The 26,608-nt window shown below is 43.8% G+C and overlaps 1 protein-coding gene across 1 annotated transcript in view; it reads left to right on the top strand.

Moving 5' to 3' along the window:
• The window catches only part of LOC306777905 (neural-cadherin-like), a gene marked incomplete at both ends in the record, with an annotated part of 74,098 nt that extends 47,936 nt beyond the window's left edge, over nt 1-26,162 (top strand). Inside the window, 16 exons of the mRNA XM_079269212.1 lie at nt 107-1,715; nt 2,444-2,537; nt 3,340-3,524; nt 4,302-4,531; nt 5,021-5,298; nt 7,331-7,545; nt 9,340-9,467; nt 9,636-9,763; nt 11,307-11,430; nt 12,711-12,894; nt 13,176-13,342; nt 15,782-16,046; nt 16,697-16,880; nt 18,229-18,479; nt 24,836-24,990; nt 25,596-26,162. Of these exons, the coding sequence (XP_079125338.1) occupies nt 107-1,715; nt 2,444-2,537; nt 3,340-3,524; nt 4,302-4,531; nt 5,021-5,298; nt 7,331-7,545; nt 9,340-9,467; nt 9,636-9,763; nt 11,307-11,430; nt 12,711-12,894; nt 13,176-13,342; nt 15,782-16,046; nt 16,697-16,880; nt 18,229-18,479; nt 24,836-24,990; nt 25,596-26,162 (4,764 nt within the window). The remainder of the gene's footprint in view (nt 1-106; nt 1,716-2,443; nt 2,538-3,339; nt 3,525-4,301; nt 4,532-5,020; nt 5,299-7,330; nt 7,546-9,339; nt 9,468-9,635; nt 9,764-11,306; nt 11,431-12,710; nt 12,895-13,175; nt 13,343-15,781; nt 16,047-16,696; nt 16,881-18,228; nt 18,480-24,835; nt 24,991-25,595) is intronic.
• Nucleotides 26,163-26,608: the final 446 nt, after the last annotated feature.

Here is a 26,608-nt window from a genome sequence, read left to right as displayed (position 1 = left end):
TGAAGACCTGGGTGACCACTGAAAATAGATAAGAGGAAGCAGTAATTTGGGTTTGACTGGATGAGTGAGTATCCAGTTTCTTAAGAAGTTGCCTTTATCTCCCCAGGTGACAGCTACTGACCCAGACAAAGATGCAGACCAGGGCGCCATACGGTATTCCGTTCATGGCCAGGGGGCAGAGTCACACTTCATGATCAACGACATCACGGGGGAGATGTACGCCCAGCGCACCATGGACCGAGAGGAGCGTGCTGTCTGGCGCTTTGTTGTCATGGCAACAGACGAAGAGGGCGAGGGACTTACCGGCTTCACGGATGTTATTATTAACGTCTGGGACATCAATGACAGTGCCCCCGTCTTCACGTGTGCGCCTGATAATTGCCACGGTAGCGTTACGGAGAACTCTCCTCCCGGAACATTTGTTGTGGAAATGACTGCGATAGACCTTGACGATGCAGCCGTAGGTCAGAACGCAATCCTCACTTACCGGATTACAGAGAATGTGCACATGGCAAACAACACAGACCTTTTCACTATTGATTCCAGCACCGGCACTATATCTGTGGCAGCAGAGGGTCTGGATCGAGAGCTCGCGGACACCCACCGGCTGGTAGTGGAGGCCCGGGACGGCGGGGGTATGATAGGTACAGCTACTGCCACTGTAGTTGTAACAGACATCAACGACCATGTGCCCAAGTTTAGAGAGGACCGGTGTGGTGCTCGTGTGCCTGAGAGCACGAATGAAGATGATCCTATCCTGGAATTGAGCGCTGTGGACCCTGACGCAGGCACATATGGCCAGCTGGCCTTCAGCGTGGTGGCAGGAGACGCGGAGCAACGATTCTACATGGTCAGCCACAGACTGGAGCAGACGGGCGCTCTGAGACTGAAGAAAAAGCTGGACTTTGAGAAGCCAGGGGAGCAGCGGTTCAACCTCACCATCAAGGTGGAGGACTCTGACTTCTCCAGCCTCATCCACTGTCAGGTTCAAGTGGAGGATGTGAATGACAATGCTCCTGTGTTCACCCCGAGCTCGCACCTTCTCTCCCCTTTGCCCGAGGACGTAACTGTGGGAACCAGCGTCATTCAGGTCGTGGCCAGTGACTCCGACTCAGGCCTGAATGGGGACATTTTGTACAGCATTTCCCCTCAATCTGACCCATATGGACATTTTGCAGTCAGCCGAGCCGGTGTGGTCACAGTTGCCAGAACGCTGGATAGGGAGACGGTGGCGGGTTACGAGGTGGTTGTCATGGCGACAGATCGGGGTACCCCGGCGCTGACAGGCAGCGTCACGGTCCACCTGCCGCTGCTAGACGTGAATGACAACGGGCCAGAGTTGGAGACGGCCTACGCCCCTGTGCTGTGGGAGAACAGTCCAGCACCTCAAGTGGTCTGGCTCAACAGGAGCTCCACTCTGCTCCATGTTGTGGACAGAGACTCCTCAGAGCACGGGCCTCCTTTCTCTCTCTCCCTGCCCTCGCTTTACTCTATCCACTTCCACCTGCAGGATCACGGGAACGGCTCTGCCACGCTCACCGCCCTGCGGAGATTCGACAGGGAAAGAAAGAGCGAGTTCCACTTGCCGGTGATTATGATTGACAGCGGCGATCCACCAATGACAGCCACTAACACACTCACTATCACCATCGGCGACCAGAACGATAACGCCCATCAGCCGGGAGAGAAAGATGTCTATGTGCATACCCGCAAGGGTGAGTTGCTGGCTTCCCTTCATGTCATTTCCCTTTGCCCCCGTGCCTTCGCTACAGAGCTTTTCACTACAGGCAGTTATTTGAATGAAGAGGGGAAACGGAGGCTACAGCTGAAGGGGAAAGTTTTCATTGCCATACCTGTTCGGTGTAGTCTGGAATTCATAATTGCACTCTTGCTTTTACATTCCAGCAGTGTTTTGTCATGGTAATATCGTTGTCAAATCTTTTCTCAAGCCCTCAGCATATCCCTCCATTGCCAGCCCTATGCCTAAAGCTCATCCGAGCATGACATTATGAGAAGAATCATCACTGTTCTTTTTGTAGTTTTTTTTTTTTTACCATCCAGGTAAGATGGTTAGGTATGTTGTCTTGTTCGTGCTTTGATCGCACACTACATGGCAGTTTTGGTAATTGTGGAAAACAGGAACGCAACTCATCCGAGGCTGCCATTGTTTACCCCGCTGCAGTGCTCTGGCAGTGCAGGTCGATAATAACATAATCCATACAGAGATAGCCGTGCTTCCTTAAGCTCCACGCTCTCTGAAGTGGAGCACTGAGAGCCTATTCATTCCAGCAGTGGGGCTTCACAGTTATGAGCATAACAACTAGAAAAGAACACAAGAATGCAAGATAAGGAGAAGAGAGCGACGACAAGATAAGTGTTGGCATCAGCAGATTTTGTCCAGACTGAATCAAGGCATGCATGTGTGTGTGTTTACCTTGAACAGGAAGGATGGAAAATGCGGCACTGGGGAAGGTGTATGCCCCGGATCCTGATGACTGGGACAACAAGACCTACACTCTGGAGACAAGCGCAGCCAAGTAAGAGCTCACTGTTAAACGAACGCATATCATTATTTGCTCTGAAAACTTGCTGATCTCCAAATGTGCAGCACAAGTACAAGTGCTAAAGCAAAACAGTAGCAGAAGAACTGCCAACATTGTAGAATTTGGAAAATAAAGAGGATGTGGACTCAGCGTCGAGGCGGTTTCTGTATCAAGTCCTCTTTCAGTGATATCACTTGGCCTGAAACATGCCTAACAGGTACTTCTCCTAATCTTAAATCCTATTCCCTGGCATTTTATATAAGCTACTCTAATAGGGAATAATAGCCGTCAACAGTGATGGCCATTCTGGAAAATGCAATCAGATTCAAACAAACTGAGCAATCTCGGTCCACCTGTGCGGTGTTCCTGAGATGAAACAGACCGCTCGAACGCCGTCGGACTCCTTGTGCAGCTATTCAGTATTCACAACCCTCAAGATCAGATTAAAAATACCAATTGCATATAATTCTGCCAAATTCTGACAGTTACCATGACAACTACGAAGCTCTTTTGGAAACAAATTGTGTCTTTTTTATTCTTCTCGTTCTTGGCGGTTTTTTTCTCTGTTTCTTGGTGTTTTTTTTCTCAAAATGAAATCGCTTTAACTTTCTGCTGGAGTAAACCCAGGTAGCCTGACCAATTCTCTGCTTGTCTGTCTGCCATCCGTCAGGTGCTTTTCTTCTGAACAAGAGCTCAGGAGCAAAAGAAGCCACTTGTCTCCTTTTTTTCTCTCTCTTTCTTTCATCTATCTCTGAAGCCGTACTCTCCGACTTAACAGCTCCTCTGCTTCTCACAGATACTTCAGTCTGAACCGGAGCTCAGGAGTGCTGACCGTCAAACCGAACACTCCAGCAGGCAGCTACTGGTTGAGGGTCGGCGTGTCTGATGGGGTGTGGCCCGACGTGTTCTCAGGGGTCAGAGTTCATGTCAGGGAGCTGGAGGAAAAGTCCATCTTGTTGTCCGCCTCGCTGCGTCTGACCGGTAACGTTGGGCAAAAACACTGACTCACCTGATGACATAACACAATATTGTCAATAACGTCATCCTCCACAAAACAGAGAGCTTGTTCTTTGTTGCTGTTCTATTCTTTTTTGAGGCTGATGTTGAGAGAGACAGCATCTGCCACAGGCATGAATAAATTGGTACTTTTCACCAACTGATTATCAGGTTGTCAATCCAGTTAACGCCGAAATAATAGGCTGTCAGTAGACATCTTAACACTTGCATTATTTAACAGTTCTAAGCTTTGTAAAGCAATCTTTCACACTGCTTGCTGGTAATAGTTTCCTTCTTCGTCTTGTTCTTTTACACTCTGAAGTTTATGTTCGAGTGTTCATTTTTCTGTCAGTCTGTCAGAGCAAATGGGAGTTGTAAAGGTCAATTTGGAAGTGTCAGGTAAAGTCCTTGACATTTAAAAAGCCATTCGGCGGCTATTATGGATGCTTCTGATTCCAAGTCATGATCATTTTTGGAGATTAACGATGACCCACATTCTACAGATAGTATTGGAAGGTGGCACCACAAATGTGATTGATTTCCCGGGTCATGAAAATATTTTGTACAAGGCAGCTCTTCAAGACCCTGACTTTATTTCGGGGAAGAAATAAACGATTTTTATTTGACTGTGTCACGACTTATTCGCCTTATGGATGATTGTAAGGCTACCTCTTGTGCTTGTGGAATCAGGAACTCGGTAGGCTTTGATCAACTCTGTAGTTCTCATTGACGAGTCAGTAGTTCTCTCTTTGTCTCCTGAAGGCATAACAGCGAGAGAATTTATCGACTCTCACGTCGAGGGGAAGAGTCGACTGGAGACGTTCTGGGACTTCCTGTCTGAAGCGCTGTCTGTCAAGTCGGGGAGCGTCAACATTTTCAGCATAGCAGACAGGGAGGAGAGAACCGTGGACATCCATTTCTACGTGCTAACTGATAACGGCTACCTGCGCCCTGAGAAACTGCATTCTGTCCTCACCGCACATAAAAAGAAGGTATATATACCATCGTGTCTGATAGATAGAGATCAATGCTCATATATCAAGTGATACACTTGGGAGCTTGAGTGGAAGAGATAACGGGGCTCTTTATCTGCCCTTTTATTTCCGCACCAACTTCCTGTCGGTTTACTGCCTGGCCCTGTCATGTCTCTTTGTCTCTCCAATTAATTTCTTCTCTTTGTCTACTTTCCTTTTTTTCACTTCTTTCTGTCATGTTTTGAATCTGCATAATTTCTATTCCTCTGTCATTCCTAATTGTATGTTACTCCTTTAAAAAACAACCAGTTATAGAATATGAAAAGCATTTATGTAGAGTAGGCCCGGCCTTCTTCTTTGGCATTGCTTGTGAAGACTTTTAACCCTCCAAATGTAGGGTCACCCACATTGGAGATACAAATCCTTGTATCTTCGCTGACAATTATTGTAATTGCCGTGTTTGTCTCCCACATCTCCTCCCTTCCTCCCTTTTCTGGCTCTCCCCAGCTGCAGTCACTGCTGCGTGCGAACGTGAGCCAGGTGCAGATAGATGAGTGTGTGCGCGCCGACTGCAAGACAACCGGCGGCTGCTCCACACAGTCGAGCGTCGCTGACACGCCCACCCTGGTAGACTCAGGTGCCTTATCCCTGGTGTCAGTGAAGGTGACGTCCACGGCTGTGTGTGGCTGCGCTGCCAGGGACATGACCCACCAGCTCTGCTCCTCCTACCCAATTAACCCCTGCCTTAACGGGGGAACCTGCGTCGACACCCAGAGTGGATACAGGTGAGAGGCATGTCTGCAGCTGTTTATGGGGAAACCAGGAATGGGAGATTCCTGATGTGTCTCTTCTCTCTAGTCCTGTCAGGCGTAGTGCAAGAGTGTCATCTTGGAAAATGAGCCCAGAATTACGAACAGCCCCTCTTGTGGGAAAAATCTCCTTCACCTGCAACTTGACCGAACTTGCTTGAGCTGCTCTGATGTGTTGTCAGCTGAATATAGAGTAGCAGGATTTTTCAAAAGGCTTTGGGCTATTTGCAATAAAGCAATGTGCATGTACGTGTATACCAACCTGAACTCTGAGTGTGTCTCGGCCGTGATTATTCAAATTAGGCCTCTAGATTTATAGCTTGATATTGAGATTTTTTAATTCTGGTGTGCTGTCTTTTGCAGAACTTGACAGTAAATAATGAACATAGCTTTTGTATTAAGGCCACTAGCAAGTGCTTTGAATATTAACTCTAAATATTTATAAATGTGTGTAGTCAATATAAAGACCTTCAACTTCAAGTGCTTAGGTCTCTGTGGGAGTCTAGAACCAGCATGCATTTCATTTCGTGAACACAAATGCCCAGATTAAATAAATATAGGGCAAGGGGATTAGTACAACTCTGGCCCCCCTCTATGCTCACAACTTCTCAAAATCTCCTTTAATACCATTTGCATGCATGCATGCAAGTTCATGTAACAGTGTACAGAAATCTCTCTTTTTTAACTTCTATCTTTTAAACTCTCTACTGCAGCTAATCTGCACACTGCCGAGAGAAGCAAGAAGACTATCTCCCCATATGTGCTATGTATGTGCCCCCATATGAATGCACTACAACCATAAAGAATCCAATTTGTTGATCCTCTGTCGAAGGAGCTTAACAGGCAACCTCAGACGGCAGCTGATCAGATATTGTCAGTCAGAAGTGAGAAAAACATGCCCTGCACTTCTTGATTTGGATTGGCATTGCTCTCATGAGTCACATGAAAGAGCAGCGAAAGAGTGAGGTGCTGTGCACGCCATGCGCATACGTATGCGTGAGGCCACGCTCCGCCTGAGCCGTCCCTTTCGCTGCATATATGGATCAGTATTCCTGACATGTGTTGCCCCGCTGCAGAATACACAGTGATGGGGAGAAATAGCCCCTAACAGCCTCAGTACACACAGCCTTCCTCAGACATTGCACGGAAATAGATGACTTTGACATTATCAGCGAAGCCAGCTTGTCTACATGCCTACATTGGAGGAGATAGGATGATATCAAGCGGTCCCTTCCATCCTGGCGATCACAGGAATATAATGAGCTGTTTTTCATCACTGTATGTAATCTCTCCCTTTATGGTATTTGTGTATGATTATTAACATTTACCATTACGGTCTCACACACAAACGTTGAAGATAGGCATGAAAAACATTTCATTTCCAGTTGCTGCTGGAGCAGTGATCCCGCACACTCAAGCTCTAATCAAAGTAGATCAGTACAAGAAGAGGCAATTGCACAGATATCAACCAAAGCGTGTAATACCTTAAGAATGACAAGGGGGCGGGTGGGGGATAAGTGAGAAAAAAGTCCAGGAAATCACTGATGGCACGGTGCATAGAAAAGAGAGAGAACTAGAATTAATTATCTCCGAACAAAGAAGATGTGATGTGCCGAGCGAGAGCGCTCTCCGGAGGGTTCAGCCCGGGCAGCTGAGACAGATGAAGAATAGATCGGCGTAGTGTTGTGTTCATAGCTAATTGATTTAATGTAGAATTGAATATTCAGGATTTGTTGCGAATGCAAACAATCGATCGATGAAAGCACTGTCTTACCTGTCTGTGGACAGTCGGCATGTTGGAGCAAACGTCGAAGCCGCTCCCTGCGGGAATCAACAAGACCGTCACGTCCGCCACAGAAAAGTCACCGCGCTCGGATCCAGATTGGACAGTGTGAAAATTTCACACACCACAAAACATGAACGACACTGATTGTTTCTTTCCCCCCCCCCCCCCCCATCTTTCCCATTGATTTTCCTCACAGTTTTTTTCTTCCTCTCTGTGCTACAGGTGTCGCTGCCCCCCACAGCTTCAGGGGCCACAATGTCAGCAGACGAGGCTTAGTTTCCTTGGCAACGGCTATGCCTGGTTCCCCCCCTTAAGGCCGTGCTTTGATAGCCATCTTTCACTGGAGTTCATGACAGAGGGAGACGATGGACTGCTTCTGTATGCGGGCCCGTTGGCCACTCTGCTGCCTGGGGATAGTGAGGACTACATGGCCATAGGTAAGCAATGAGTCTGCATAATTAGATGCGTACCAAGGGACCTGTGGGCCATTATTGCACTAAAACTTGAAACTTAATTTTGTGTGTTTAATTGCTGGCTGGTAGCTAATCAGATGTATAAGGCAAATTGTTTCTACTGAGGGATATGAGAACTCACTCTACCGAGTTATACAGTAAGTACTTAATGTGCTGCTACACAGGCAAGCCACTTTAACTGTTTAATGTGTCGGTAATACTTTGTCGTGAGCCACAAGGAATAGTGCTCCCGTGTCACAACAGTGGTTCAGCTCTTGAACAGACTCTGTGGCTGGTATTCAGCTATTCAGTGTCTCAGTCAAGATCACATCAGCAAGGTTGGTTCTCACTGACACAAAGGCTCCAACCTGAAGGCTCCAAGTGAAGGACGGTAGTAAAGAATGTATCAAACTGAAAGGGTCTAGTGATTTAGGTATCGGGATTCGTACTTTCAGTCTATTTATAAATGGAAATTCAGTTGCATAGGACTAGTATATTATTGCAACCCGACGTGTATTAGTGAAAGTAATACATTTTACAGAGAGCTTTAAAACACTGCTGCGTGCTGTTGACGTTACTGGCAAAGCGTAACGATAATATAATGTTATTTCTAAAATATGATAGCAACCATCTTAAATCATGTATTTCCTGCTTTTCTGCAACTATGAAGGGGCTCAGTCGATGTTGCTCACCCACAAACACACACTTATACGTCCTCATATAGTGTCTCCAGTCACCATTTTCTGGCACCATGATTTTTATTTTTCTACACTAGGGCCAACTTTAAGCGGTTGGTTCACCCAAATTACAAAATAAAATGATAATTTTGTTTTGAGATCTTGTCTCTCAAATTTCTGCCTCCACCCCCAATATAATGAAGGTAACTCAGTTTGATTTGATAGGCTCACATCATTACTGTCATCATTACTGAATCATTCACAGGGCTCCCTTTGAACACAAATGTGTCTGAACCGACTCTTTGATTGATTTTTATCTCCTGTTTTGTAACCATGTGTCACTATTTTCCATCAGCTTCTTTCTGGTGAGCAGGGGATTTCAGCTTCCCTGCTATAACCCTGCTGTGTTATTTTGTGTTGTCATTCTCTTTTTCAGTTTATAGTGTATGCTTTTCCTAGGTGAGAAGCCTTCATACATCCCCAGGGCCTGTGTGAAATAGTAATTTGCATCTTGCCGTTTCTTTCTTTCCTTCCAATACATTTCATCACAGTTTCTTTTTCCCTTGACCTTGCTGGTATATTTTGTCAGGGCAAGCAAGTTAAGCTCTTTTTCTACAAATCTCTGAGAGCCTTCTAATGACCCCACGCCGTCAACAGAGGTGGCCGGAGGCTTTATGTTTTGGGGTTATCTGTACCATTATTGTGAACGTGATATCTCGGGAACACCTGGAATGAATTTCTTAAAACTTGGCACGAACGTCCACTTGGAATCAAAGATTAATTGATTGGATTTTGATGGTCAAAGGCCACGGTCACTCAGACCTCACGTCGATCCAACCCTCGTGAAGGCGATATCTCAGGAATGCCTTTAGGGAAATTCATTACATCTGGCACAAACATCCACATGGACTCAAGGATGAACTGATTTGTAATTGGTTGTCAAAGGCCGAGGTCACTGGAAAAGTGATGACGTTTCAGACAGACATGGATGTAGAAAGGCGGTAATTCTAGTTTGATTTGAAAACGTTTCATTCAGGTAAAATGATGATCTTAATTTACTTCTGAGTAGCTAATGTTAATTCTGAACTTTCTTTTTCCTCAGAACTGATTGGTGGGACACCTAGTCTGAAAATGAACCATGGTTCTGGGACCCTGGTCCTCCAGTTAACAAATAACGTTGGGGTAACTGACAGACGCTGGCATCGCCTTGATGTGAGGAGCAACAGCAAAGTAAGAGAAGCACATCCTCACCTGTCGTTCTCTCTTCCTCTCTGTGTAAGGAGAAGATGTCAGAGTAAAATATGTGCTGTAACTTGTAGAGAGCGCCTGGCTATATTACACTCACACATCCATATATGCAGCAGCGATGACCTCTCTCCACTCTCCCTCAATTTAAAGGAAGTGCGCTTCACTCTTGATCGATGTTCCAGTGCAATTATCATGGAGACAGAAGGCGTGGACTCATGGGCAGTGACAGAGGACCGCTCATCCTGTGAAATCCGCGGGGTCACACCCAACCGGGACAAGTAAGAGCAATGATTAAATGGACCGAGTCTGCACAAAATAATAACCAGACGGTTCTTCTGGATCCTAAAGGGAGACATTAAGGACTAAATGATAGGATAAATAATACATTGTGTTTATTATATTCCATCATACACATGAACACGTAGACATAGATAAATACATGTGGCTCCATGTTTGTTTTGAAAACCCCCTGTGTGTGTGGTTGAAGTAACCAAAGATTAGAAACTCTCCAGAGGTCCTTTTTTCCTGTGGTTGTTGTCTACTAATCTTGTAAGGTGTTGTTCTCTTCACTGTTTTTAAATCTAAAAGGATGCTTGGTCCATAGGTCCGTTTTCAAAAAGTTCCTAGAGCCCAAGGGGATGCCTTGTTTTGGCTGAACACAGGTCAAAACTCCAAGATATACAGTTTAATATAGAACAGCCAAAGCAGCAAATACTCAAATATAAGGAGCTGAAGCCAGATAATGTTTGGCATTTTTTCAAAATAGATGCAGATTAATTTTCTGTTGACTATTTCATTTTTCGATTTATTGTCTCGGCTCAAAAGTTATCTAGCAAAGGCCAGTTGGAGCATCTTCAGTGTTCCCCGATGTTCCAGAAAAGTCATATTTTTGAAAACTTTAAATGGCTCATGCTCATCTCAACATCGCTTATTCACATGGACAAACAGAATAATGGCCCGATCTCTGGTATATTATAAAAACACACATATTCTTTTAGATCATGTTCAATAAACAGTGTCTAAAAAGGTGTTTGTGTACAAGCTGCGTGGAGTCATTTATTGAAATCAAATCAGATAGGGAGTCAGACTGTTTTAGGCTCACTGCGTTCAATTTCTGCCCTCTCTGGAGGGAAGAAACTGTTGGTGGAATCAGCAGATACAATTCTTAAAATGTTAATTATTCCCTCTGGCTGTGTTTCTGTACATAGTCACAGCTGAGTTTGCTTTCCCCCATAGTGGGCTCTGCCTGGCACATGTGATCATTGTTTTGTTGTATAATTAAGATTATTGAGATTATTAATTACCATCAGGGTGTTGCCACTATTTATTTCAATAACTTAAAAAAGAGCCATTTACTCTGATCACTGTATTTGAGTTTCATCTCGGTAAGACAAATAGTTATGTCATCAAACGGGGAATGTGTTAGTGAACAAGCCAAAATTAGCTTTGAGAAATATTCAGTTTCATCTCATTCGTGCAAGAGTTGCTGTGCTGAATCACTTTGTGTTTTCATCGTTTCGGACAAATGCAATTCACCAGTTGTGCTTTTATTTTCACAATAAGGGCAAAAGAACAATAAGATGTCATATTTACTGTCAGAGAGCAGTGACAGTGATGACAACCTCAGCAGGGAAAGAATGAAACCATGAATTTTAACCATGACAGTTTATATTATGCGTGCGTTCTTTTTCTTCTGCTTGCATTCTGTTTCTTTATATTGAGAGGTGTGTTTTGAATTTTTACCCTGACAACTTACAAGGGGCTCTTTCCTTTTCTTCTCCTCTGTTTACTTGCATATTGATAGTTGCTGTTCTTTCCCAGGTATCTGAATGGAAGTCAAGTATTGCAGCTCGGAGGGGTCAACAGCAACATATCCTATGAATACCCACAGCTGCAGCACAAACATTACACTGGATGTATAAGGAACCTACTTGTGGACAGCAAGGTACTGTGTGGAGCAGGCAGGGATTAGTAGATACACACATTACCATATTGCAATAGATCGCTTTAGTGTACCTCTCTATGCTTTACCTGTTAAGATACATAGGTGCTGGAGGCTCAGGGTTTTTTTTCTTCACCTTGAATTGTAGATTCGAATGGTATATACATCAACACATTTGCTAGTAAAAAAGGACCCCCTGACTCAATGGACTTATGTAAAAGAAAGCATGCACACATCCTCATGTATGTGCATTCTCATGCATGTGCAGGAGACAGGGACCTTCTCATGAAAGCAGTTCTCTACAGCGCTACTTGTGGTCAACGAGTAAAGATAAGATTTCTAAGCAGAACGACATATCTCTCAATATTATGTTATATTGTATTCCATTATTGGATATTATTATCAGTAATGTGTAAATGTATAAGCAGAATTCTAATATTGTTCTGTCGTTGGTTTTGGTGAAGCTAAATTTAGCCACTTTACATACAGCTGTATAGCAAGCATCAATATATTACAATACTTACTTCATAAGCTGATCCTGGGTTTGAACGTAAAATATGAATCTGCAATATAAGTAGTAACTAAAGCACTGAACAAATGCAGTGGACTAAGAAGTACATTATTTCTCTCTGAAATGTTGTGAAGCAGTAAAGAACAGCTTACAATGAAAATACAACATCAAAACAACTCAGAAGAACTGTGTTACTAGTCAACGACACTACTGTTGTAACCTTCTGCACTATTAATCTTTGCACTGAGGATCTTTACACGCTTTTGTTCTCGTACAACTGCAGTAGCCTCATTGTCATGCTGCTACAAACACTGCTGTCTGCAGGCACACGATACCTTACCGACCGAATCCCTTTCTGAAGTGCGTGTTTTTGTTGATTACAACTGAAGTATCTTGTGACATTATTTAGATTATTTGTGTTTATAATACTATGTATGGTGTGTAGTGCTTCTTTTTTCATTTCCCATGGTTCTATATTTGTATATATAGTAGATGTTTTTTTAGGTCACATCTCTTATTTTGTACATATTTTTGCTACTGCGACACTTCAATTTCCCTGCGTATGATCAATTGGATAAATCAAGATATAATGTATCATTAAACAGTCAGCAATCAGATATCAATTTGTAGTATCTTACATTTGATGGCAAGACATTTTTTTATTTCGCAATCTGCAATCCCATTTCCATTCGCTCAACTATTATTGGAAGGACAGCAACATCCACCTGAGTTTTCCTCCTCTTCATACTTTTCTTTGTCTTCTTGTATTCAGCTATATGACCTAGGTTGCCCAGCTGACTCCTCCAACACTGTGCCAGGCTGCTCTCTTATTGATGACCACTGCAACAGCATGGAGCAAAAGTCCTCCTGCGGCAAGAGGGGCCGCTGCCACGGCGAGTGGGGCTCCTTTAGCTGCCTGTGTGAACCGGGCTTCACGGGGCCTCAGTGCGATCAAGGTAAGCATATGAATTTGCTTTCAATTGACCGTGAGGTTTTAAGGAAAGCAACAGTGAGATCTCAGTGGAGTTTGGGATTTTAAGCCTCACAAAGTGTACAAATCCAAATGGGATGTGGGAAATTCTGCGCTCCAAAGCGTCACTGTGCTGCAGTGGGAAGATAACTTCGCCTGCATAAAGTCCTTCTGCAGAGCTGCACTCCCTCGCTCTGATATCCTCAATTATTTCTCATTTGACAGCTGAATTAATTGAACAAGCCTTGTGTGTTTTTGATTGACAAGTGGCTCCAGAGTTCTCCTTCGACGGCCGGAGCCACATTCAGTTCCAGCTCTTGTGGTCGTTGCCTGCGCGACAGATGAGGGTCCAGGTCGGGGTTCGGACACGTGCCGCCTCTGGTGTCATCCTCAGCCTGCTTTCCCAGGAGCAGAATGAATACCTACGCTTAGAGGTGAGTCGCGGCTGGTCACTCCCCTCCACCTTGACAGCTCTGATTGTCTTGTCTGTGGACCCCAAGATGATAATTAGGGCCCAGACAATGATTGCTGCAAATACTTGTCAGGCTGAGAGTGAGTAATATCAGGGTTGGAGACATATGCGTGGATTCTGAGGGGGCCGGATGATTGACATATGTATGTTCTCAACAAGGTCTTTCAGTAAGTCTGAAGAATGCTGCTATTGAGTGGCTGCTATTTAAGAATTCAGGCCTTCTTTGTTCAAGGTTATTTCTGTCTCTGGTTAATGTTTCAAAACACAATTCAATATGGCAAGAAAGCAACTGCGGGCACTGCAATTCAAGGGCAGAGTGCTCTCAAGTGACGGTCAGATCCCCTGTTCTCAACTTGAGGCTTTTGACACAGCGTGCTTCAAGTAGTGAGCTGCAAGTCATGTCTGCGTGCACGCTGCTGTGGAGTGGTGCTCACGCAGAGCGTTTCTCCACGAGACAAGTCTACCTCACTTTGCCAAACCTCCGTAAGAGCATGCTTCTCCTGCCTGACCCATTCCTGAGTGGATAAGAAGCCAGTGTTTCGTCGAGACCTTTTCGTCTCATTGACTGACAGGCCGAGTGTAAACAGCACCTGGATGTAAATGGCTCTGATAGGACTGTCACTTTTGGCTAACTCACAGGTCAGCTGTTCTCAGTGAACCTGTCTCCGTTGTGGTATATTCCACACCACTGGTCTGTCTTTGAAAACACCTTGTCTTGTGCTTGTTACTTGTTGTTTAAAGCAAAGACCGCATCTCTTGTTCCTCTTTGGATCTTTGAACTTCATGAGGAAAAACAATGTTGTCCTCTTCCCTTGTCGCAGTCCCACATTGACAGGAATAGGAAAAGGCTGTAGCCTTTACTGTATGCTGGCTGTGAAACCCTCTCTGGAGTTGAATTGGTGAGCTGCATAAAGCATCTGATGTCTGTCTGTGCTGAAACATTTTCAGCCCGGTTGTCTCAAAGCTCTTAGAAACACTTGAGCTCACGCCTGGTGTATTTGCCGACAACAAGCCCTAATTTAAAGGGCTGTCTCTCTCCCTTTTTTTTCTTACAGGTAGATATGGGATAGAGTGCACACTGAATAAATAACCACACTTTCACACAAAGGTTACCGAAGGCTGGGTATAAACAACATGCAGCTCTCCAAGGAGTATGGTGTCTCTGTGAGGAAAACACTCATCCAATGCAGTGTGTGAAGGAGTTTTTTCGGAGCGACTGGCATGCACTACTTTGTCAAAGACCAGTGACTAAGAACAGTAAAACTCTAAAATCATAGCCTTTCATTATTTTTTTGTGAGTTTAAAGTTCTGCAGAAATTCTGACTTCAGGAATACATTTGAACATGTTGTGCTTAATGGTGATTGCGTAGAGCTCTGTGGGCGCTGCAGAACGTTTATATCATCAGATTTTTTTTTTTTTCTGAGTATTGATTGAGTCCTTTGTCCTTTGCTCATTTTTGTTGTGGTCTTGAGGGCAGGATGAGGCAGTAGGGAGAGCAAAGTCAGCTTTTACTGTAAGTGTGTGTGCGTGTGTGTGTGTGCGTGTGTGTGCGTGTGTGTGTGTGTGTGTGCGTGTGTGTGCGTGTGTGTGCGTGTGTGTGTGTGTGTGTGCGTGTGTGTGCGTGTGTGTGTGTGTGTGTGTGCGTGTGTGGGTCCAGTGGGGGAGACGCATTTGAAATGCCCATGCTGAGGGAGCAATAGTTAATGCAGGCTGGGCTGAATGTGAATTATCTTGCCCCACTGTTTCCAATTAAGCTTTGGACATGTACAAGCTGCAGTTATGGGAGCCCCTCATTGGTTGGGTCCATTGTGTTCGCTCATCCTTAACTGCTGAAGATAATTGTTGTTTCTTGTATACCTTCCCTTCGGGATCCTCAGGCTTCTGCCGTGCAGCGATGTGTATACGGCAGCTCTGCAAAGCATCATAGCTGCAAAATTACTAAATTAATTTTCACAATTGAAATTTTCATGCCATTTTTTCTGGCAGGTTCACCACAGAGAGTCTGTTCTTGGTAGTTGGATGACATACTTCTTGTCTGGCCCAACCTTTGCTTCCTTTTCTTTCACCACGGGAGCTGGCCTACTTCTTATGATGTTGTTATGCTCAAGATCTGTTTTCACCCATCAACACAGCACAATATGGCAGGAGTCCAGGTCTGTCTGTTTAGAATTTGTGTCACCCCATTTGACTTTTTTATTCACAAAACTATTCCAAGCCTTGAAATCCTGATCGGTGACAAAACAGACCAGCTTGTTTTGGTTTTAGCAATGCAAAAGTCTCCCACAGTAGTAAATCTGGAGCCCATCCATAACACATAAACACAGCTGTATTAGCTTTTGGTTCTCTTGTCTGTTTGAATGACTGCATTTGTAATCAGCAAAGCTCCACTGCGTGTCTCAGGTTATTCAGGGTCTGCTGGCTGTTTTCTACAACCTCGGAGATGGCGACTACAACCTGACACTGCCCTACCATCGCCTCAGCGATGGAGAGTGGCACGAGGTGGAGCTGGATCGCTACGGCAGAGAGTTCACGCTGCGACTGGACGGAGGTGGAGGACGGCGAGAGGTTACGGCCTCGCCTGGGCGGAGCCAGGAGATTATTATTGACCCCTCCGTGGTGATGCTGGGAAACTCTTTTCCCTCAGGACACAACCGGAGCTTCCTCGGTAGGTGGCTGCTTACGTGCTTTGGTTTAATGAGACTGAATGAGTGTTTATTTAAATTTAAATGAGTGAACGAATGAATTCATATTGAGTGGAAGAATCAATGGACGTGTTGTCTGAACCAACAGGTTAAGCTGTAAATAGATTAATTGGCAAACGCATACTGAAAGGAGTGGACTTCACAGTTAACTTGTATACCTGTTCAAATGAATGGACCTATGAGTAATTCACTGTTTATCTTTACCGCTCACTGGTGCTTCTACACTTCACAACCTAATCCAAAGGTGTTTGATTCCTTTGTTTCAAGCGGATGAAAGAAAGGGAGTCTGTGGAACTGATCAACTGAAATGATGTGTTAGAGCCTCATGCTTCCCACAGAGTGAGCAAACTACCCGGCAGAGAAAATATCCTGCAAAAAAAAAGAATTCCATGCCGACAGCTTGGCCTCGGGCTGTTTGTGTGTTTGCATGCGCGCTCGTGTGTCAGCGAGTATGTTTACGTGTGTCAATGCGAGTGTCTGCGTGTTTGAGTTGACAGCCCTACCGTGGTGTAAATGCGTGTCCATAAAAGATTTTGCCCGAGGACTGGTGTCTTCGAGTGTCTTTTGGCATTGTAAACTCAGTTTTTCTTTCTTTTTTCCCTCATTCCTCCAGGTTGTTTGCGAGATGTGAGATTTAACGGCCGCTCCATCCCTCTGGGGCGGGAGCGGCCTACCGAGGGGCTTCAGGTGGTCACTTCGCAGGGCGTCTCTGTTGGCTGCTATTCAGAAGCCTGCAGCAAACATCACTGCTCCCCTCCCTTGGTCTGTGTGGACCTCTGGAGACACTCTGAGTGCAGGTGCTCTAAATACATACGGAATAAACAACCCAGGGTGTTAATGACAGCATACAGAATGCAGGCACGATCTGTACACATCTTCACACATACATCCAGAGACCACGCCTGCATACCACAGCCTTGCTTATAATACAATGACTAATGCCAGCACTCAAATTGCAATTTTTGCGAAAAGAAATGGCATCAAGACCCAATTGGCACAAAAATACAATTAAGTCAAAAGGAACAGCATGGAACAATTATTTAACCTACTAAGTTATAAAGACAGACAACCAAGTCACCATTATAAATAATAATAATAATGTTAGTAATATTCATACTATACTTTATTTAACAGCATAGTTTGCTAAAATTGCTGCTAATATTAAGAGCAATAATCTAAACAATAAAAAAATACTGACAAATATAACAAGAAATTCTTTCTTTTTTTCAAAAGGGTGTATAAGCTCGAACGAATGACTTTAGTGACCTTTAATTAATCATTTTTAATGCTCTATTGTTTAGATAACTTATAGGACATCAATAAGAAAAACCTTTCCATCAAAAATCCTTTGCTCATCGATCACAAAAGCGCAGTTTATTAATACAAGCGTATACTCAATGGGTTGCCTTATTATACATGTATTAATGTATTACTCACATGGATATTTATAAATGATAATTTACATAAATGCAAAACTGGTCACCCTAACGTTGTTCTCATTAATGGAATCTGAATTATCTGTCAACATTAGTAAAACATGTATTAACAATAGTGAAATCACAAGCTCCAATTTCTAAATCCACTAACACACAAATAAAAAAAATCAAGCATGCAGTCATCAAACCAAGTGATACGGTACCATTAAGTGAAAGTATAATGGTGTGATCAAAGTTTCAAAGTGTCCACCAGATGGCAGCTTGGCTGAGTCCAGCCCCTGTCACACTGTGTGTTTAACAGTGTCTCAACCTGAGAGAATAGTGTGGAACAGCGGCGACCGCCACCGTCTCGGCTGCCCCTTTAAACTCTGCAGGGCCACTAAGTCTCCTGGCTGTGATTCCAAGACTCTGAAACAGTGTGGGAGACTTTCCACACCCTATCCATACTCAGTGATGGCAGCACAGCCTCGGGTTACAAAGCACTGTGAGAAGCGGGGGGCAGGGTTGAATGATATCCGGGGGATGTTTTGTACAGATATACAAAGAGCACATCTTTGAATCTGGTTTAAGGACTGTGACTCCAACGAGATTTCATTTGACACTGTCTGCTTAGGTGTCATAGCTCTGTAGAACTCAGCGTTCTTTTTGTCTGACAGCTTCCCAAGGGCCTCTTGTCTTTGCTTTACACTGCTGTCTCCGCTCTGCACAGGTGCCCTCCGGGCCACATGACCAAAGAGAACTCCCTGGGCAAAGTGTGTGTCTACACGCTGTGCGCCAGCCGGCCGTGTCGCCACGGCACCTGTGTGGCTCACTCTCCATCCCGCTACTCGTGCCGCTGCAGCGAGGGCTACCGGGGACGCCACTGTGAGGTGACGCTCGCCATGTTCCACAATGAGGACAGCAACAGCCTCAGCCTCAGCTCCATGTTCGCCATCAGCATATGTGTCATGGCCTTTCTAGGTAGCTATGTCGACTACGTCCTCTTCTACCTGTGGTAACCCAACACTCGTGTCATCATCTATTCTCATCTTCATTTTCCTTCTTTTTCATCTTCAACACATTGCATTTCATCTTGTGTTTTCATTTTTGTTTCTTCTCATCGTCTCGGTATAATCCTCACATTATGTTTGGTTTTGTTCCGTCACATCCACTGTTTCATCTGTTTTCCACTCCTTTTTGGTTCTGTGAAATCTATTGTATCTTGTAGCCGTATTGATCTCTAGAGTTGTACCAGGATGTGATATCTCCATGGGAGGTTGGTGGAAACATGAAACAAAACTGATAGAGTAGCAGGGAGGGAAACATTGTATGTATTCATTTTTGATTCACGGGGAAGCTGTTAAAGTCCCCGGAGAATCGGGCAGCTTCTTTATGTGTTTTTCTATATTTCTCATCACTTCTGTGTCCCTTGTCTTTTCCAATGTTATGCTCTGACTTCAGCAGTCAATTTCCCTCTCAGCCTTTCTTTTTATGTGTCCAACTTATTTTATATCCCACCATCCTCTCATTTTACTCCCCTGATGTGTTTTTTCTTGCCTTTCCTGCCACATTTCTGTGTACATTTCTGTTTTCCCAAGTCTCCCTAAATGTGCCCATACTGTCCATGCACTACTATGTACACTATTTTGGAGCTGTAATCAGGGATCACTTACATCAAGAAAAACTGCCAAAGTAAGGACAGCTTTTTATTGTCTTTTACTTTAATTAGGGTTATTGAAGGGTAACCTTAAGGCTAAGGGTTAGATATAGAATACGGTCTGTCTCATAGTGATATGATATGGACCAGCATGGGGCTGATTCCTTCGGTCAGAGGTCGTGCAGTGAGCAGCATGCAAGAAAAAAAGAACAATAGCAAACAGGACAATCTACAGGATCATTTGTGCCAAAATGCAGAAACATTTCAGCCATTCACAACAGCAAACAGCATGTTTGTCTCCTCTCAGAACGTTAAACTTGAAGAAACTATTTGTTCATTTTAAAACGCTTGCTAGCTGGAGGATAATGTACCAGCTTGCTATTTACATCCTATTAATACAAAATAAACCACTTCAATGGCTGCCCACGGAGGACTATGTCTTCAATATTAAGTATGTGGTAATGTGGTGTTGAGCTCTTTGTTGAGGTATTTGAAAAATAAAAAAACATGACAACATATCTTGTGACTAGAAGTAAAACTAACGACAGTCTTACAGCACATTCCCGACTTGAGTGCGGCATGCAGTCGGCACAATACAGTGTCAAGTGGAGGGGTTGTTTGTGTGGCCTTGGATTGACACATTGGCCAGTGCACATTATAAACGACAAATGCTTCAACCAGTGAAAATATTACATCAAAGCCTTATAATAACAGCTATGTTCGTGAAAACAAACTTGCTTTTTGTTGTCATATTTTTGACAGCTTTATCAAATCAAGAAAAATGAAGTGCAAATGATGTTATTTTCTTGAACTTTATGCATTGTTTTATGGCAACACGGTTTCACTCCAAGCTTGTCAAATAGCGACGCCCTAAGCTTCAAACGATCACGCTCTGTGTACCCCTCGAGCGTCAGTTGTGGCTGTGGCGGGGACGATGTGTCAGTTTCCACTTGTAACATGCATAGTGTCTTTTCAAAATACATTTCTGTCTTCACTGGAAGATATGTTTAGCCAACAAAATCACTTAAGGTTTATGGAACAAGCAAGACTGACGTTAACTTGATTTACTATCTTGATTTATGTCTGTCGACCTGTCTGCCATTCTCCTGGAGGAGAGTCCTGTGTTTGTTTGATCCATCCACCACCGCTCCCAGCCGCTCAGTGTGCTATCGCTCTCTTTATTCTACGCAGTTGGTCTGACCATCCAAATTGTTTAGATTGGAGTTGAAAGCCCGGTGCATCGGTATCAGACATTGAAGGGCACTGACCAACCGCTTATATTTGACGAGTTGGGATGAGACCGGATTGTTTTGGGGCAAAACAAAAAGCTGTCATTGAAGAATTCAAACTGTGATAAATACGACAAATAAATGAATAAATCACGCAACAAGCACCAGATTGAGGCAGTGATGTGAATATGAAAGTTCAGCTCACAAGTGTGTGTGATGGTGCAGAAAAGAATCGAGTGAGAACAAAATGGAAGTTTTTCTGGAAACATTTCAAAGTAAAAAATGAATTGGCAAGCCTTGAGCGTGGAAGTTTGAGGGCCTTCACTGAAAAAGCCTCCCTCCCTTTGAAGACTTTGACTTAGGCTGATCCAAGGCTGCTTTCTCATATGTAAGGGGTCATAAGTTCAGGAACATAGACCAGAAGCTAACCACTGACTGCTTTATCGGTGAGGAGTAGAATATTAAAATCCATAAGTATGAGCTGAGGGTTATGTGGTCTCTTCGTCTCTGTTGCGCATTGCTGCTGAATTATGAAGTTTTGATTTATGACTGTTGCCTGAGTTAATAGTGATTTTAAGCAAACAGTATGAATATCTGGGTGACCCTTTTCAGATAAATATTTGTGATATATTTCTTAGTTAATTAAGGAAAGCATGTTGAAACACTTTATTTATCTCTGCATCTAAATTGAATTCAATTCAGAGGTCTGAAAAAAGGACAAAGTAAAAGTGAGCAAAACGGAGCTTTGAGGATGTAAGTCCATCGTGGCTATTTGGCTTCATAGTCAGGTACACTTGTGTATCTATTAAAGATTTCAAAACATCTTTTTTTTATAATTTTACATGATGTGACAAAGTGGACGCATAAACACACTGAGGAATAGAGAGCCTTCAATTGAACCCTGAGGAGCACCACCCATTGATTTTTCTGAAAAATAAATAAATATAAAATTGTTATTTTAATGAAGAAAATGTTTTTTCAAAAGTTGTATCATCATATTTTTCATGAATTATAAGTCTTCTGTTTATGAATCAATTCTTTTTTCAAGGGTTTTAGAGCCTTAAGTGACATCTTTAGAGTCCAAAACCCAAATATATTCAATTTATAAAGTTTTATTTTGTTTGAGAAAAGGCAAAACAATTATTCAGTTGTCAATATAGTTGCTGATTCATTTTCTGTTGACTGACAAACAGCTAATGTCTCAGCTCTAGACCTAAACCAGTCAGGTGGCTGATGACACTGTCCCACTTGTGCAGTAAAATGGCATGATTGATGGTGTCATAAGCTGTCGTAAGATTCAATACCTACCCACATCTGCTGCCAGCAGGGCCTTTTTAAATGTATATGCATTGATATCTCTGCAGGAAAGATGAACTGTCCCTTTAATTCATTGCTCAGGTCGCGGATAGGGATGAGTTAGTTGTGTTAGTTAAAGGCATTACAGCTCAGAGAATGGGATTTTCTGGTCCCCACAAAGGTAGAAGGACAAATGTATGTGTATGAGTGTCTCTCATGTTGATGCACTCACTACCCTCATAGGGCCAGAATGCTGTTTATGAGTCATTCTGTCAGAGACGGGCTTATAAAATGCTTGGGCAATTCAATACACTGTGTCTGCCTCTATATCTGACTCAACATTCCCTCCAGGGCATGTGGCTAGTATTGGGACATCAGTTATTCTGACACTTGAGAGTGAAACGCATAAAGCGGTCTTCAATATTTGATAATGAATTCAAAGATGATAAAGTGTGGCCTTGGCATCGTTCATGAAAATTCATGTGTTGCTTGCATGCCAACTGCAGAAAGGTGCAGTCCATTTAAGTGGCTTGCCCGCTGTCGCTGATGAGGCATTTATATTCCAGGTTTAAATTTTTCACCTCACCAAGAATCACCGTCTGTTCAGTAATACGATTCAGACTGGAAAGAGCCGTCTTTGATGACTTTAATTACATTTTCACACCTTTAAAAAGGGAATAAAATAAGCTAAACAATGATTTCTCTCAAGCTGAAAGCAAAATGAAGAACCAGTTTTACCTCATGATCAAGGGTCCTGAATGTGGACACAAGATTAATCCAGTGATTTATTAATGAACAAGTGGTTCTACACTAGTTGTTTCACGATGACCCTCATCACCACAGGAGCTGCAACCATAAATATCCTACACACTCTACACACTCGCTGCACTTAGCGAGACTGCTAGCTGGGTGTGAAATTAAAGGGGGACTCCTTCTCTGCCTCAACGTGCATTAAAAGTTAAAATGGTCATCCATTATTGAGTTTTACATAAGCCATCGCAGACCGACCAGAGTGTGAGTTGAGCATGTGCTATTGGCAGAACCAGATGAGGGGTTTGCTGACCGAGCCTCATTAATCCACCATCAAATCTGACATTCTGGTTTTTGAAGAATGGAAGAAATCAGCTTCCCATATGGGCTCTGGAGGCCAAGCGATCATGTAAAGTGCCTGTACTTTTTATTCCCCCGAAAGATTTATAAATAAATAATTTCCCTCAACTCTCCACCATCACTCATCCGTCTCATTTCCTCCTGCTCGTTCGTCATTTTTCTTTTCCCTGCACCTCCGATTGATGTTTTGTCTACCTTGCAGTTCATTTTCTTCTCAATAACCTCAGACTGGAGCCGCAGCGAAAGGGTTAAGTGTTTTGATCATACTGTGTTGTTTACTCAACGCTCATTCATAATGCACAGTCCGGTCCGGGCTAACATCATAATACCATGCTCATAGTATCGGTTAGAGGGCAGAAAGGCAGCAGCATTATGGATTGATGAATGACTGCGATGTTTGTTCTCCACCCTGAGTGATATTGATCTCACTGGAATGTAGCTGCACACACACAACTCTAGGCAGTAGTGGCTGCAGGCGTTGGGGAAAACTTTTTCAGCAGGTAGCTACTGTGTGTGTGTGTGTGTGTGTGTTTGTGTGTGTGGGGGTGCAAATGTGTGTTTACCTGTGCCTTATTGTGCGTGTGGCCTAATTGTGTGTGTTTGTGTGGTGGAGGGCTTGCATCCCTCTCTGTTGTGTATCGAACCTCCTACTTATAGCGATGTGTTGAATATCAGCTCAGGTGGTGCTGAGGGTTGAGGTGAGTGCAAGCCTGCGGGCAGCACCTCGAAGCAGGTAATTCTGGGGGCCAGAAGGAGGGCCGGCGTCTGCTTGGTGCCGGGCCTCTTCGAGATTATTGCGTTTTCTGCGAGGGCGCTCTGGCGCAGTGGTGGAGGAGCCGGATCGGCTGATTAATACAGCATTCCCTCCACCCCATACTGAAGAACATCTCTCTCTCTTTCTATATAATATCAGAGCAGCATTCAAAAAAAAAAAGTGTTGCAGCTAAGGTGTTAAAGATGTTCCAGGCAGTGAATAAATAGAGATGCTGATTTTTAATTGAGATCATATTTTTTTTCCACAGAGATCAGCTTCCGGGGAGTTGTTTTTCTGTCGATGTTTGTGAATATCTGCCTGTTAGTGTGACCCCATAGAGCCGTTGGTGCATTCTTCTCTTTCGAAGCAATTGCTTTTAAAAATCCAGACGAATGTGATTACCTTGCATTTCTCAGAAGATTTCCAATTAAACTGATACTTAGCACACACCATATAAACCATTCTACTTCAAATGGATCCCATCTATGTGTGAGAAGATGAAAGTAGAGGCCAGGCAGAGGCCAGAGAGGGACTGAGAAACACAAACTGTGAGAGACTGAATGAGTGGGGGAGAGAAGAGGAAAGACAGGAAGTTCCAATACAAAGAAACAAATACAAGAATTACTGATTAAAAAAGACAGAGCGTGAACCAGTAAAACCAGATAGCGAGGAAGGGAAAAAAAGGAATGGCAGATGGGAGAAAAATATTGGTTGAGATTAATGGACTTTAAAGGTCAGTCCAGCATGCTGTATAATTCAGCACACAACAGCTGTGATTGATGTGAACGCTTCAGAACCTTTTCTGCTCGGCTCAGGCGGCATTCCTTTCCACCTTCAGCAAAGCCACCAAGGCTTTGAGTTTAAGCTGGGAGGAGTACAAATTCAGTTCATAGGTTTCCAAGGAACTCTGTCTTTGATAAGACAGGAAACAAAGATGCAACATCAATGGGAATAGGGGGAAAGGCGGTGCCTCTGTTTCCATGTATAAGTTCCATTAGTGCGTCTTAACTGTACAGTCGGTGCAACTGATGGGTCTTACAGGACAAATGAATGTGATGGAAAATCAATTTAGTATGTTGTAGTCTATATTATCTATCTGTTTAAAGTGATGTTTGGTTTACTTTCGACAAAAAATGTATATATTCCAGCCAGTGCCAAGTATTTCAGTGTTTGTATCATCACTCTCCGCTCACGTTGTCACTTTCATGTACGCCCAAGAAGATGTGTTTTCCTCCTCACTATCTCCTTACTGTGCTCCCGCTGAGTTAACCTGCTCTCTGGCACCCCTCAGTGTTGATGCTGGGCCTGTTCCTCTACTCCTGCTGGAGGAGACACAAGGGCCTGAAGGAGGGCGTGTACCATGTGTCTGCGCACCACGGCGAGTGGGAGGACATCCGTGAAAATGTGCTCAACTACGACGAGGAAGGTGGAGGGGAGCAAGACCAGGTAAACACATGCTGGTATTTATTATACAGGCAGGGAGAGTAAACAAAGCACTGAACACAAACACTGCACTGCTGTAAGTTCTCATTTCCATCTGTGTTTTAAATGCCAATAAAAATATTCAGGACTTTTTGAAAGGATATGAGAATAAAAATAAGATAGAACAGAAAATCTAAACCAGCAAACAGGGACAGGGTGTTTGTTGGTGCCCTGAAATGAAAATCAAATATCAGTTCCCTGGAGATCTCGGAATGTGAGTCAATTAGCTCAAATTAAGCAGCTAATGCCTCTGTTTTAATAGTGCTGGTAATAGCAGTTTTCACCCCCTCTGCAATCAGATAATTAATTACTTGGCTAATCAATGGTGCCTTTGATGGCAACATCTCTTCCTACATGGTGGAGCTTAGTCTTAGTCTGAGGATCAGGTTCATTTGCTAGCAGAGGCATTAACTAGTTACACTGCTCTGAGCACAAATTGGTGTCATACGGCAATGTTGTTTCTCATTGTCTCTTAAATTCCAAAAAAAAGATTACACAGGAAAAAGTGTCTCTTTTCTTGTCTTCTGTCCTTATTTTGTACCCTGCTTTCCTCTCTGTCGGTCTCTCAGAATGCCTTTAATATGGTGGAGCTGCAGCGCTCTCTCCAACCCAGCCCAGCACAGTCCCTCCGGTACAGCTACCCACAAAGCATCATCTCCTACCCGCAGACGAAGCTTCCCCAGGACAACATTAAGAAGGGGGTGTCTAATGGGAATGGCAGCGCAGCTATAGCCCTACGCCTGGCCATTCCCCATTCAGAGAAAGAAACCCTGCCGTCCCCTCTGCCCTTCCGCCGCTCCCAGAAAACCCTCTCCTTCTCCAGCCAGGACTTGGCCCGCTACTTGTGCGAGGTCATTAGGGACACGGAGCACCCGGGGGAGCTCGGCACCATGACCACACCGCGCCGTCCCTCCGGAAAGGAGCGCAGGCTGGCGGCGGTGCGCTCCCTCAGCTCCCTCAGTACATCTCAGGGTTCAGAGGTCAGGCTTCAGGCAGCCCAGAGCACCCGGCTGGACAGGTTCAAAACCCTCCGAGCTGTGGTTAGCGATTTGAGAGGAGACTCCAAGACTCCGGAGGGCCAGAAAGACAAACTGAAAGAGAGCAGAGGGCAGCTGAACTGTGAGAAGAGCGGGTGAGGCTGCACTCGGAGAAACAGAACTGAAAGTTGCAGCAAAAGCAACACAAATCAGAAAACGTTGGTGGAATTCCAAAGGGAGATAATTAAATGTGAAATTCTCTGAGACTGGGAGCTTGCCCAGGGTCTATGTGAAGTCTTCTATAAATGTACTGTATTGATGAAACTTTGAACATTTACGTTCTTTGATATAAAACATGGTGACCAATGAATGATCAGATGTGATGTATTGTTTACTTGGCATTGCACTGTACAGTATTTACTCCACAGAAGGCACTTTTCCTAAACGCCCTGTGTCAAAACTATTCATGTCATAAAACGCATAAGAGTAATGTCTGCAAGCAAGACGGCAAATGAGTTTCCTGTGAGAGAGCTGGATTCTTGTTGCCATTAATGACTCATGAAATCATTTGTGAAAAATTATTTGGTTTCATTTGTACTATCTAT

This window comes from Melanostigma gelatinosum, assembly GCF_949748355.1.
Source record: "Melanostigma gelatinosum genome assembly, chromosome: 1".
NCBI classification, from domain to species: Eukaryota; Metazoa; Chordata; class Actinopteri; order Perciformes; family Zoarcidae; genus Melanostigma; species Melanostigma gelatinosum.
This window is presented reverse-complemented; position numbering and strand designations above follow the sequence as displayed.